The sequence below is a fragment of the Merops nubicus genome, unplaced genomic scaffold (genome assembly GCF_000691845.1).
Source record: "Merops nubicus isolate BGI_N331 unplaced genomic scaffold, ASM69184v1 scaffold17403, whole genome shotgun sequence".
In the NCBI taxonomy this organism is placed as follows: domain Eukaryota; kingdom Metazoa; phylum Chordata; class Aves; order Coraciiformes; family Meropidae; genus Merops; species Merops nubicus.
Window position 1 is genome coordinate 11,791 of NW_008598469.1, and position 14,804 is coordinate 26,594.

The 14,804-nt window shown below is 36.8% G+C and overlaps 1 protein-coding gene across 1 annotated transcript; it reads right to left on the bottom strand.

Annotated features, from left to right (window-relative positions):
- Positions 1-1,080: 1,080 nt before the first annotated feature.
- On the bottom strand, positions 1,081-14,203 carry LOC103769823 (chromosome unknown open reading frame, human C9orf72). The gene is made up of 10 exons (XM_008937059.1): positions 13,716-14,203; positions 10,675-10,734; positions 9,673-9,768; positions 8,936-9,000; positions 6,853-6,925; positions 3,493-3,609; positions 2,529-2,764; positions 2,004-2,061; positions 1,350-1,459; positions 1,081-1,267 (listed from the first exon to the last, which is right to left on the bottom strand). The coding sequence occupies exons 1-10, from the start codon at positions 14,157-14,159 to the stop codon at positions 1,081-1,083; spliced, it is 1,446 nt and encodes a 481-aa protein (XP_008935307.1). The 5' UTR covers positions 14,160-14,203.
- Positions 14,204-14,804: the final 601 nt, after the last annotated feature.

A 14,804-nucleotide genomic window follows, 5' to 3' on the forward strand; every position in this document is an offset into this window, starting at 1 on the left:
AGATGTAGTAGGAAGACTGACAAGATTATTGACTAGAATTCACTTGGCAAAATGCTAATCACATTAATTCATAGCTGTGTTCATCTGTGAAGTAAGGATTACAAAATGGATTAATGGCAATGTTAAAAAAAAAAAATTACTGTTTTACCTTGGCTTGGCTATCACTTCGCTGTCCTTTGGGAAGGTCTAATGCTTTAATCTGAACCTTATTCTAAATGATAATGGAAAAACTAGCAGCAGTTTACAGACAGGAAGACTGACAGCTATTGCTGAATGGCATGTTTTCTGTTTTTGAAAGAGCTAAATTATGACAGGCCACTGAACACTTCGCTGCAGGACGGCCCAAAAATCTGTGACAAAGTACCCTGGTTGGCACTTACATGCACAAAGCTGCTTAAATAATAACCCAGTTCCCACATGCAGATTGCTGCTATTTAGGCTGCCAGTAGTGAACGATTTGCACACAAGAACAGTACTTTGTAGGACATTAAAAATCTGAAACACCTTTAAATGCTCTAAATGAAGGAGCCAGTAGTGTTAAAAAGGGAGAGGAGGGAAGACATATTTCAGATTTGAACTACATACATAAAAACATGGCTTTTAAAACCTCTCTGAAACTCTTGGAAGGTCCCTATTGTGTAACCTCCATGATTAAAGAGGACGTATGTATTGTTTTCTGTGAAAACACTAAAAATACTGACACAGCAGAATGGAGAAAAACTGACACACACCTGAAGGAAGTGTCTGGGAAAAGAAAATTAAAATGCTTCCCTTTATCATACACCAAAACACGTTCAAATTGATCTGCTAAGGCCATGTGGCAAAGGAACCTCTGGTAACCTCTGGTAACACTCGTACTGTTAAAGCGCAAAGAAGAGGCAGGTTCATTAAAATCATGTTTGCCTAGCTAAGCTGATATCCCCTCTAACAAGACTGATGTCCTGCTTTGGACAGACTGTAGTGTTACTGTGCTCCTAATGCTCCATCCTCAGCCCAGCCAATGATTGTCACAAGCGTGGTGGTCAGACTGACAGTGCACACAACCCTGCAACAAACGGTGCACGTCAGCAGCGGGGAGCTTCAGAAGGTCATGAGCATATCACGTTCTTGCACACTAGTGTAGAAGGGCCTCCCGAAGATGAAGGAGTGCAGACCCGGCTTCATCTTCTCAGCCAAAGCCATCACTATGTTCAGATCGCCCTCTGCTGTCAAGTCAAGATCTGTCTTTAAGCTACGAAGAGATTTAAAAGGTTTTTTTCCTCTTTGCCTGCAAGCAAATAAAACAGGGTGTTGTGAAAAAGAACAGAGGAAATTTCGCAAAGCTTGCTTGGTATTATCTGTTCACTTACGTGTCATCTTCTATGTATTTTATTAAAGTTAAGGCTTTTCTGTGAAGGACTAGGAGAAACTGTGCAAGGAAAGTACTCCGTAGAGACAAGCCAGGCTTCAGATGAAAGATCTGTTAAAAATGATACAAGAAAATTAACCGGACATAGAAATTCAAGAATCACTTTAAGAATATGGACTATAAAGAACCATCGCATACACATGGAACATATCCCTCATTACAGCAAAGCGGGCACATTAGCACCAGGTTTGCAGATATAATCAACTTTCTCAGTTTTCTAACTGCTCATATGCAATAAACTAAGTTGTTTTATGATGTTGTTTGGAAGAACTATTATTTTCCTTTTTAAAATGCTGTGAAATTAATCCCAGTCAGGTAGCTTTCTCAATACTCTAACTTTCAGATATTTTTAGACACTGTAGTACTGCATCAGAGCATGTGCATTGTTTTTAATACATAAGAAGATGTTTCAGTACGATGCTAGTACTACAAATAACAGAAGTATTTTTCTCTCTAGGTATGTAGGGAAGAATGATAGCACTAGTATGAAAAAGAGCTATGAAGCCAATAAATTATCTATTAATGTAAATAAATGTTACTAGGGCTCAAAGTACAGAACTTTAGCTCTTGTTTCTTCTGAAAAAGCAATGATTACCTGATCCAGGAAGGCTTTTACTAATGTATCTCGATGCAGGATATCTTGAAAGACATTTCTACAGGATAGAAAGCAAACAAACATGAGGTAGTTCTAGGAAGGGACACTAACTATCCAACAGTTGTGCAGGGCAATAGCACATAGCAGAAACTAAAAGTGATTTTAAAGTTTTAGTGAATTACAACCCTGCTATTTTTCAAGCCAATGCAGGATTTTAATCCAAAACTTCCAGATAGTAACCCAATCCAGGAAAGCCACTGGGCCCTGTCAAATACACTTTGCTCCGTTATACTCCTAATTAAAACAGGCAAAACAATTAACATAACATGGTCAGAAGTACCACTATGAATGAATTTCAGACTCATCTGATGCAACAAAACTGCTGAAGGAACAGGTGAACTCTTCCAAAACAGATGCAACTACCAGAGCTGAGGGAGCTTCTTAAAAGCAACAATGCCTCGTATACTTCTTACTTTCTTGTCCCAAATCAAGTAACTTTGAGAGGTGTCAGAGAGAAGTACATACAAATCAGGTGTGAAACTCTCATCTGTGTGAATAACACGATCTTGAGACATTTCTTCATCTGAATTAGCTCTCCAAAATGCTGTCAGCTCTGATCTCATGTATCGACGCTGGTTGTAGATGTGTTCATGACAAGGGGGCATCTGCTTCACTGTATTGACATCTACATCTATGTGTGTCGTAGGATACGGGGCATACATTACTTGGCGGAAGGGCAACACAAAGCTTCCTGTTGCATCCTGTTTTAGTGAAAAAAAATAATTCTAGTTACTTGGAAAGCAAACAACAAAGCTATACTGGAACAAAAAAATATTAAAGCGTCATACCTAAATTTTAGATCCCCTTTGCTTAGACATGTTTTATTTGAGAAAATTGGCGGTTGTAGCCCAGTCAAAAGTCATCCTTCATACTGGATGATTCCCTTAATGTAACAGTGAAAACAGGTACTGAGGTAACCTGTATTACTGTATTACAGTATTGCATAACTTGGTTTGTAAACCTATTAAAATGACAGTATTATATTTACCTGGTAAGTTCAGACAGCTCACTAAAGCAGGAAGCATTATTTTTACATTCACCTTCACTCATTGCTACAGCCCTTTTAAAATACTCAGAAACAGGAGGACTGATGGGCTGTTCTTCTTTGGGTTTGGTACCAACACAAAAACTGCATGGCTTTTTGGATTCTAGCCCCGGGTGGGCAAAAGTGCGTTATTATTGTACCTCAGAGTATAGGAAGAATTCTGCACAATATTCAAGAAACTGATGTGTCAGAAAAAAAGACTTCCTTGAAACGTCAACATGCAAATAGCTACAAGAAAAGGTATAGCATCAGAAAGGAATCGAGGGAAGATGATGTATTTCTTTGAACACCCATGTGTGTGTGTGTGTGCATATCATACACACACACGTACATACACAGAAGACTTGAATTGCAGAAGAACAGAACTCTCCTGAACGTACTTACTTTGAGTAAACCTTGAACAAAAAGTCCTGACTCGTATTTGAAAGAAGACTCATTTCTACAGAGCCTGGAACACTTCCGCTCTGACGGGGTAAGAAACAGACACAATGTTCTCACAATCTGCATTAAAAAGAACAATTCTTAAAAACATGGAAGTATAAGGGGTAAACTGATCTTCAAATGAAATTTCTGACTAGAATATATCAAGGCATTTCAAATGATGAACAAAGAAGTTCATCACGCATCTTAGAAAAGCCAAAACTTGAGAAAGATCACAGAACAGTGACAGGCTTAAATTAATAAGCTGTAAGCCATATTGCCCCAACAACTTGACAAAGAAAGAAAAAATCCAACTGTTTTTGGCAAAGTTTGTTAGCTAACTATGTAGAACAAATCAGTTTTGCCCTCTGGCACCTCCTCCTATTACATAAACATGAGTTACTGTGATTACTTTCCTAGCCTTTTAAGCCTCTTATTTTATTCATTCCATATTGAAACAGCAGCTATTGTCTCCAATCAGGCACAGTCAATTTCCTAAATAAGTATCCATGCTTATTTCCTCAGTAATTTCCCCAAACTCTCCATTAAAAGCAACAAAGGCACTTCATTATCTGTTTTCAAACTCCCCTGCTCCAACAGCTAAAAGTAATCAACTCTTAAGTGATCATCTCTCAATACAAAAGCTCATTCCATTCTGCAAATCTTCAGTCTTAACCTGTGGTGTCCTACCTGTGTCTGCAAAGTTTTTGATAAGGCTCTGTTCTTGCACAATGTATTTATTATCAAAAACAAGGGCAGCCTAGTTTCTGACTTTCACCACATCAGCCAGATGAAAAGGGTGACTTTTTACTTTAAAGAAAGCTAAAGTACACCATTAAGAAAACAATTAATTCAGAGCAGTTGCACCATGATACAAAGAACTTACTGCTGATAGGAACCTGCATAGAATTTATGGTATATACCTTGGATGTATCTTAAGACTGACATTCTTATGCTGTTTTGTTTTGTTTTGTTTTTGTTTTTTTTTTTTTTCTATAGTGTCTAGCTTATCAATACATTATTTTACATACTCATAATCGAACTTTCAGCTTTTAGTAACCTCTTAAGCCTTTAACATTTCTTCTATTATTCTAACTTAATCATGTGCTAATCTTACATCCCTGAAACAATACCTATTGATTGTGATAAGCTGATTTCAGCTAAGAACTGAGAATTCTCTTTTCTCTGGTTCCCCTGTTGCTCATGATAATTTTTAATTTCAGCATAAGCATTTACTTTTCATTTGATCAGAGATGCTTTAAAATCACTGCCAATATACATGAAATAATGTGTCTCTTCCCTCCAATTTTTATAAAGCATCATGAACAGCTTACTTCAAAACATAGGTTTAGTGAAGGTTCCTTGAATTTTTTTTAAAATTCAACTGTTAAATTTCACTGCAGTAATATACTTTTCACAAACAATACATAATATGTACAGTATACAATTAAAATATAATTTATTCAGCAGGCCCCACTGTTCTTAATTTTCATTTCACTCTCAAGGAAATACACACAGATACACTCATACATATATCAAAAAGGGCATCAACTTTGAGAAGTAAAATTTGTTTTTCCTCGAAGGATGGTTTCAGTTACACAAAATAAACCAGAGCTCAATTATTAGTACATCACAATTAAAACCATAATCAGGCAGAAAAGCTCAATATACAAAAACATTGTCTATCAGAAAACAAAGTTATCTTAATATCCTGGTTCTCTACTTGTAGCACTGTAGGACCTTCACTGAGGTCCCAGGAAATGGGACTATGGCTGCTGCTTGGCCCAGAGTACAGCAGTACTGGTATACTTGAGTGCAGTGGTGTCCAATCCCTGAAGGCTCTAGGACTGCACACTGCTATGAAATCCTTTTTCTCATTACCAGCTGCAGGGATGTACTGAATCAAAGATGATTATTAAAGGACTCAGCTGTGAATGTAGAGAGGAAACTGATTTAGTGAAATACATTTTCTTCATTATTTGTCTCTGAATTTCCTAACTGAAATCTAACTTCAGCATTTTTATTAGGACTGGAGCAACAACCTAATTAAAGACAAATGTCTCTGAACAAAATGCTGGTACGTTGCAGTATGCTAAAATAAAACGCCCTAGGAAATATTTTAAGGGACAGTAAACATAAGTGTATCTCTTCTGGGTGTTACTTTCAATTTATCTGAAATGAGCATTTTGGCATACTCAAAAAACTGTAAACTGTGTACAAAAAAAGTACTTGGAGAATTCTGAATAAAGAAAACATCCTAATTTGATTTTTCCTTCACATAGCAAGTAAGCTTAAAATAAGCATCAATAAACTCTCAATTTACACTAAAATATTAGAGAAAAAGCAGTACAGGTGACAGTTTCGTAGTGGTTCAAATTAAGTAGTTTGTAACAAGCTTAAAAGAGAGGTAAAATTAATAACAGTGTGGCAAAAATAATGTCTACCACAAAAATGTAATTATTTTATCGTTCAGAAGCTCCCAAGCCTCCTTCCTCCCAAACAGACCATAATGACGTACATATACTCTTCTGCATTAAGAGGTACAGCTAATGCTGTTCATTGTTTCTAGACCTGAAAGCTCCTAAACATCATTCCTACTGATGTACTCTGTCAAGCACAATACACTGAGTGTTCTATTGTTACAGGACTCATTTTAGGGGGTTTATATCTGTACTTTGTCTTTTTCCGGTTCTTCTGGGAAGCTGAGTCAAATGTAATTTAAGGTCTACCTCCTAATCTGTACCTTTATTTACCAAGTATGTTTTAAACAGACTGAAGATGAAGTCAACACAAGCACAGCTATGAAGAAAAAAATGTAACTGCTAGAATGGCTTAAGGTCCTAGTAAACGTGTGTGTTTCAACCTGTGTGTGACCACAGGCCCAACAGCTCTGAGGTTCTGTGAAACACAGTTCACCATGCAGAAGTACATTCATTCTCCTGCATAGGAGAGATTATGCATACTAATTTCTTAAGAGTATACAGACAATGCCTGTTAACGTAGTCAAACTGGTCAGTTCAGATCTCTTCAAGTTGTTTGTTTTAGCTAAGGAGCATAATTTTAATAGTTCAGACTGATTTACTACTTGTTTCTATACAGTATCAATGAAATTTTTTCCTATAATTGCCTGAATATAACCGATAAGGGAATTTTCAGGTAGAGCTATCAACAGCTAGACCAATCAGCTGAAATCAGGTAACCCATCAACTATATTCTCTCCTTTTTCGATCTCAAGTATGTTTACAGACAACATTTTTTCCCAAATAACACACTAACACTTCTAATAATCAGCATCTAAGTTTGGTTTATTAGAAAATGAATTACCTTATTAACTTTTTCTGCACTGCTTCCAACAACTACAGAACAACCACAGGTCTGTAGGTGTGAACTAATTGCACTGTAAATAAAAAAAACCCATAGGTTAATAAATTTAATCAGACTTTTCAAGAAAAACAATTACCATCTTCGCAGGAATGAAGTGTTTCTAGGGTAAATATAGGCCCATACCTATAGGGCCATACTCACAGGACCTCAGGCAGCCATGTAGGATTCTGCTGATACCCAAAAGTTCAACAGTATCTACATTTTTGTTTCGATTAACAAAAAGTCTGCTACTCAGAACTTCCAGATACCAGCTGCAGAGCAAGCAAAAACTGTCTACTGCTACCATCTGAGTGTAGTACAGAATCTGTATAAAATATTTAATCTAAAGTAAGAGAAGGTATATTAATAATAAAGCATTTGAAAGCATCTTGACAGAAGTTCTATTCCATGGTTGTCCTCATTTTATGAAACTGGATCAGAAGCCAGTTCTGGGAGACCTGGCAGGTAACTACTCTTGGTAATTGCATGGGCAAGAGCACATCACAAGCTCTAGACCCTCAGAATCCACACAGGCATCCTGGAAGTTGAGTGTTCTTGTCTTCTGAGTTGCAAGCAGCACAGATCTGTTTCTTTAAGAAACTTCTGCCCAGTTTTCTTACACTCATTCTCCCTTTCCCTCTGAACTTTCTCAAACCAAGAGCTGTCCCCACAGCTTCAAAAAGTCTCATCTAGAAATTCTAGATACTCTAGAAAATACTAGATATTATTAAATTTTTTTCCTCCAGTATCTGTGAATATATAGAAGTACATATATGCTATCTTACTGAAGGATGACTTGTGATTAACTGGTTCTGATAAACACCTCTCTAACTGATAAGGGCTATAATAGCTACACTCAGGCTCTGAAATTCTACAGGTGGACTTTATAGTGGACCTGCTACTACTTAACTTATCAATAATATTTTAAGAGTTAAATTTAGGACCATCTGAATACTTACAAATTCTTCCTTGGGCACAGAAGTACATGTTCAGTTTCATTTAGAAATTATTAAGAAAGCATGACCATTTATTTTAGAGGGTGGTGTTGCTGATATGGTAGTTTGTTTAGTTTAATCCAATTTTCACTGAGTCAACGTGTACAAATCCATACCACACTATACTTAAGACTTGAAATTTGAACCTAGATGAGCTAATAAGCTTTGCAGATAAGCTAAAATGCAGGTATCTGGACTTTTCACACAAATGGCCAACTTACTGCTTTCTTTTCAGGACAAAATTTCAAGGAGAAGAAGTAGCAACAAGAGGTAAGTGACACCCTACAGTACCTGCCGAATAAAACCCCATCTGGTATGACAATAGCTCATCATTGTAGGTTCAACTGCTCTAGCTGTTCAGAATAATCCATTCCTTGATATTCATTATTCATTATTTCCCAAATTCTCTATGGAACTAAATACTACATTATTGTGAAAAATTAGTTAATTTAACATATAAATTTTTGTAGCACTGAAGCTGTATGTGATGCTGCATAAATAGATGGCATTAAGCACTACATGAATCAATGCAGTTACACCGGCAATGTTCTGAAGGGTAAAAGAACACTGAAATCTATCACAGGCTTTCCCACAGGAAGAGATCAACTTGCTCTCAAATGCAACTATTCCATATGCCATACCATTAATGACTCTTATTCGTAGTTTATGCAGTAATCAGAACCCATTGTTTTTGGTATTTCTTAAAAATTTAAGACTTTTACTTATATCCTCATAAAATGAAATGCAAGTATCAAAGAAAAAATTATATTTGATAGGAATTCTATTATAAAGCAAATGACTCTGGCAATACAGTCTATAGAGATGTGGCTATTAGCCTGGAGCCATTCTTCTAAAAAGATCTCAACTTCTAAAGCATTTTATAGACAAAAATCTCAAAAAGCCAAGTACATAACAACTTCCACCCTCCTGTGGAGAAAACTGATCTAATACAAGTTCACATGCACATACGTATGTATATATACATATATGCAAACACACATAAGTTTTAATGGTTTTACTACAGCACAAATCAAAACTGAAATGCATACTTGAGGAGAAAGCCTTCATGGCAACTATCACCGATGTCGTCATCGTTTAGCACTGTGTCACTTATCTGAAATACAAGTAAATACAAACAAAGGTTAGGCAAGGATCTGCAACACCTTCCAATTAATTCATTTTTACTTTTAATGATTGGTGGGAATGGTTTTGGAACTATTTAAGCTAAGTTGTAAAGCTATTCAAAAAAGCACCTTAAAAAGTTCTTCTGACTTCAGCCAAAGCATTCTGAAAATTAGGTCACTCGATTATTAAATGTTTTTCATCGGTCACAAGTCATATGCCTCACAGTATTTTTTTTCCCTATAACCTTGCCCATAATACTTTAAATTAGTGCATGTGAGATCACTTCGACTTTTTCTGTGAGAATAAATCATACTGAAACAGGTATCAACATCAAAATAACTTACCTCCCCATTCACATTGGTTTGCACCAAATAGCCTTTCTGCTCCACTTTTAAAAATGGTATCATCCTACACAGTTAAGTTTGCCAAGTGCTGACCATAAAAATGACTGCTAGCACTGTTACATTTACTGAGCTAGCACAGTTGGGTTAAACCATTCCCAACTCCACTTCAGAGAACTCGGTGTGAAACAACCAAATCACACAAGAATTTATGACAACTGTGGGGTTTTGTCTGCCAAGGAAAACATCAAAGCAGTGTGCCCAAGCCACCTTTTTTTTTTTTTTTCTTAATTCATAAAGCAAACAACACAAGAACTTACATCTATTTCTTCTGGAACACTGTGTGATTTCATTGATGAAAGGAGTTCCATTACAGGAATGACTTCTCCTGTCAGCATTGGAATGATGCTCTGGCCCTGTGCAATAAGTAAAATGCTTGAAGTAAAAGCACATAGTGCAGCATTAGAAGTTACTACTAACATGAACTTTTAATATGAGATGCGAAACTTCTTTACCCTCCTATTGCTTGGAAGTGGTATGTGTAGAAATTGATGCATACACATCTTGGGCTTTGCTCATCAATAATTATGAACAGGAAACACACATTTTGCTTCTCAACATCATGTCTAAAATATATTTCCATGGTTCTACCCTAATTTTCATAATCAGTTTGATAGGCCTAGACAAGCAGTATTTGGAGAGAGATACTTTGATCATACCATATGATACACAATTACTGTTATGCATTTTAGATCTAAGTCTGACGTTTTAACAATGACAGGAAACCAAAACGAGGCATATTAGTTATTAACATAACAAAATTACTCATCTGATTTATCTACCACAAGGAACAGAAGCCACAACTTTGTATTTACAGTTTCAGAGATCAAACTCTTTCACAGCGTTCTCCATTGGGTTTCCAATCACATTTCAATGCGACACACTTCGTACATCTCTGCAACTCGCAAAGGTAACGACCTAGTGAAACACCATCCCTGACAGGAGGTGAGCATGAATCTATGGAAGATACTACCTTTACAGAGCTTCAAGACCAATTAAATGACTTTCCTTTTCTGAAAGGTAATATTCTTCACAGATTTCCACTTTACCCATACAATGATGAGATGCACTTTCCTTCAGCTTGTGCACAGCTTCCGTTCTCCTATCTTCAGAAACTTTGCCTCCTGTGTGTGGCAGGTCATCAGCCTTTCCAAAGTGTCTTCCTGGATCCCCAAAATAAGCAGCAGCACCAACTTTTACAGTCACCAGCTGCAGTCAAATAGTTTTGTGATGTTCTGCCATATGCATCAGATGGCTCTTACCTGGTCCTCCATTCTCTCCGTGCCTTCCAAGACAATCTTCTGGAAATGTTCTTGCCTCTCCTGAGCAAGAGAAGCAGTTACATATAAATGCTCTGGTATTTGTTTATATATGTATGCACACAACAGTGAAATCATACAGCTTCTTCCCTGAGAAGTCACACTTCTTAGATTCAGATTTTGATGTTCAAGTCTTTTTTCCTTTTAAAGAGCTGACATTAGCAGGACGTGACATCATTTTAAACAGGTCAATGCTCTCTCCTCTGCCCCCTACCTCTCACGTTTGGAGTAGAAGGAAAGGGAGGGTGTGATGACAATGACAAAACATTAGGCTTCTTCATTACAGGTCAAGAAAATGCCAAATGATCAGATTATGATGCAGAATTCCACTTTATGTATGGATTTTTATTTTCAGATGGATGAGGTACAGACTGATGGTTCCTGATGCAGCAAGATTAAAATGAGATCTCCAGAATGAAAGAAATTACTTGTTCGGGGAAAAACAGGACTTTTTTTTCCCCACATGTTGAGACACTGACAAGTCTTCAAAACATTGTTTTATAACCAAGTACAGGAGACACGAAGCCTCAAAATACACAAAACATGACGTAAAAGAAACTGGACAAAGTTATCAAAACAGGCTCATCAGCAGATAAGTAGCAAACTGCATTCAAAATGCAACTTACAAGAGAATCAAGTTATTATTCACAAAGAGAATCCACCATTAATCACTGGAGCACTCAATACAGTATGCAAAAACAGGAAGATGCTGTGAGAATTAATGATATCTTTTGCTAGCTGCTGACAGGTTATTCCATTTTTATTGGTTAGTCATTAGTTTCCTGTGACTGAATTACTCAAAGTTCATCAACTTCAAGCAGGAAAAGTGTTTACATAACTTTTTTTCGAGCAGATGAATAGGGAACAATCAACATCCCTATAACAATAATACAACTCGTTCAACCATCCAGAAGCAGCATCTGTGAAAAACAGTACTGGAACCAGGCAGATTGCTTCAGGGCACCTCCACCCTTGAGTTCTGAGTCAGTAAGGCTGACATCCTTGATCATGAAGATCCTTTGCTTTAAAAACAGTCTTCACAGAGGTAGGGCTGAACAAATGATGTAAGCCTCTTCTTTTCAGAAATATAACTGCTCAGCATTATTAGACAAACAACGGAACATAAAATTGAAGTAGATAAAGGGGTTTCTAAACCCATACAGACAACTTGCTTGGAGTTGCTTCTCTGTCTTTCTCATTCTGAAAGCTTCCATGTTTCTCCTAGTCCTTGAGTTCAGTTTTCTTCTCTCCAAATGTCTAGCTGGAAGTGTTGTCCAGCTCCACACAGAACTCATGAGAGCTGATAACCACAACCATTATAAAGACCAGAACGGATACACAGTTCCTTCCAGATATGACTTCAACATTTTTTCTTCTGTTATAGCTGTAGTTGCTGAACTGCCTCAAAAAGTAAACTACAAAATGAGCCTGCTTTAATTCAGCATTATCATTCTGCAACTCATGCTTAAATTTTAATCTACATTTTCAAAGCATTTTTCTCTCTTCTAGGCAACGCAGAACTGCAGATATATGCAGAGATCTTTGATCTTCAAAAAAGGAAAAAAGACAATAAATGTCTATTTCAGAAAGTATCACAGTCTCAGCTAAACCAGCTGACTTATGTGCTTAAAGACCATCTAAAAAAAAAAGAACTTAATGACAAATTTCTGAGGAAGCTAGTAGAAAAAAAAAATATTTGTCATTCTCAATGCCAGCTGAAGGCCACTTCAACTGTAGAAGCATACTGGTATGGATCAATGTCCAAAAAAAGAGGAGATGTACTATACTGAAGAACTATGGAAAACACTTATGTGACCACTCATGTTAAAAGTCAGCTCAGAAGGCAGCAAATGACAGTGAAGCAACGTAACCAAGAACGTGAGACAGCATTTACTTACATCACAAGCACTAACATCCAGCAGGCTTTTAGAAGACCAGATTAGGAATGAAATATTTGTATTTCTACTATACTGAAAATAAACTTCATGTCCTATCCTTCCTCTGAAAAACACACCCTAGAAGTATCAAGAGCCAATGTGATGGAAAACACCGTCAGCCATAATCAGACAATACAGCAAAAATCAATGGGAAAATGAAAAAAACACCACCACAACAAATAACATCAGGTTATTGTTTCTGGAATATGAATTAGTTCAAATAAGAGCACTTAAATTAAGTTGACCAGAGGTCTCCAAAGAGAAGAGGAACAAAAACTTTCAACAAACATACATCACTATACATATCACAGCTGACATACAAGCTACTGCTCTAAGACATCTTGTACTTCATGAAGACAACAGATTGATTTTTGCTTTTTATTATTAGAATGTTGTTTAAACAAAAATATGTAACAATTTTAACTTGCTAAGATTTATGCATAAACTACCCAAAAGTAAGAGTTGCAATTCTTCAGAAAAATCTAGCATGCTTTTCATCTCTCAGTTCCAAAAGCAGAAGTATTTGGACTTTACTAGATGTATTTTCATGGTTCTCCCATTAGTTTTACACAATTTAACACCTGCCAAACTGCTCATTGACATAATTCAAAAAATAAAACTAACAACAGTGACAACGTTAATTACATCAGTTCCCTTTTCTGGATCTCAACAGTGAAACCAATGATTTGAAACAGTAAATTTACAATTCTATCTAGCTTAAATATACTAATTAACACAGTTAAAAGCACCTATTATATATCAAATTCAGAGGGATGAAAAACTGTACAGGATACCTAATTTAATTAGATAGCCTCGTATAGCTTATATATCACCAGGATAAACTGTGTGGTTAAAAAACTCACCTTTGAAGAATTTGTTGATATATTGATAACTTTTAACCTTCAAAACTATGTATTTATAGAAAGGTCAGCCTCCTCTGAATTTTTGTGTCTGGATTGCTATGCAACATGTACCACAGAATATTAATTATTGCTTTTGCTTAAGACAACTTGGACAACTGTTTTTAGTAATGAACAATAAACCTACCTTATGCATCCATATTCTTCCTTTCCTTATAATATGTGTTAACCTATCCACGCACACTCTGTGTAGTGGCAGGTAGAAACTAAGTTCACTTTGTGGAAGTATAATTGACAGTCCGTATGTGCTTCTGTCTCCATTCCAGTTTCCATCAAAGATTAACGACACGATGATTACCCTCTTTTCTGCCAACACGAAGAATTTCACATCTATGGCACCGCTTTCTGCATTCCTAAGTATTTCTCCATTCAGGGTGTGGTTAGCAAGAAAAGTTATTTCACCATCACTGAGAAGCACCTGTTCAGTCTTTGGGGCCCAGATATGCCGCACTCGAGGGCCAAGAATATTGTCCCAGTAAGCAAAAGTGGCAGCTAGTAAAGGTGACTCGCCATTCAAGGAGATCTCTGTTTTAGCAACAGCAGGAGATGGTGGTGGACAAAGAGCCGACATGCCTGCTTCCTCTCTCGTAGGCAACTGAAGTGCTTACATTACCTGAAAAAAAGTTTTCATGAAAAAAAAAAAAACAAACAAAATTAGAGCAGCACTCATTAGTATCTATCTTCTTTTGTTTCCCAGACTTCAAAAGACAAACCTGACCTCTATACCTGAGATTTCATTCGTAGGCTTTGTTCAAGAAGAGCTGCATGTGCACACCTTCCAGGTAAGCCAGAGGCAGGCTTTACAAACATTAGTCAGCCTGTCCTCAAACACCCTTTACTCACTTCACAAGTATGATGAGCCTGCATTACGTTCCACTTGTGTTAAGAAGACTGACACAACAAACATGTCTTTCACATCATGGCGATGTGCAGAGTGTTGTGATACAAGACAAATGCTCAAAAATTGAAAATTCTTCACGCTGTGTGGGCACAAATCCCTGAGCATTTTCCCTAGCAGTTTCTGTCCACTCTGCAGCTTCCTCATTTTGATGGGGCTGCAGAAGATAAAAGAAAGCATCACCCTCTTTAAGTTATGCTAGAGTTATAGGAACAGATTAAGACTTTACAAACAAATTCAAGCCAGCACGGAGAACTATAAAAGTTAACAGACGTTTGTCTTGACAAAACCTTCCACGGCCAGAACTCGGCTTTCCTT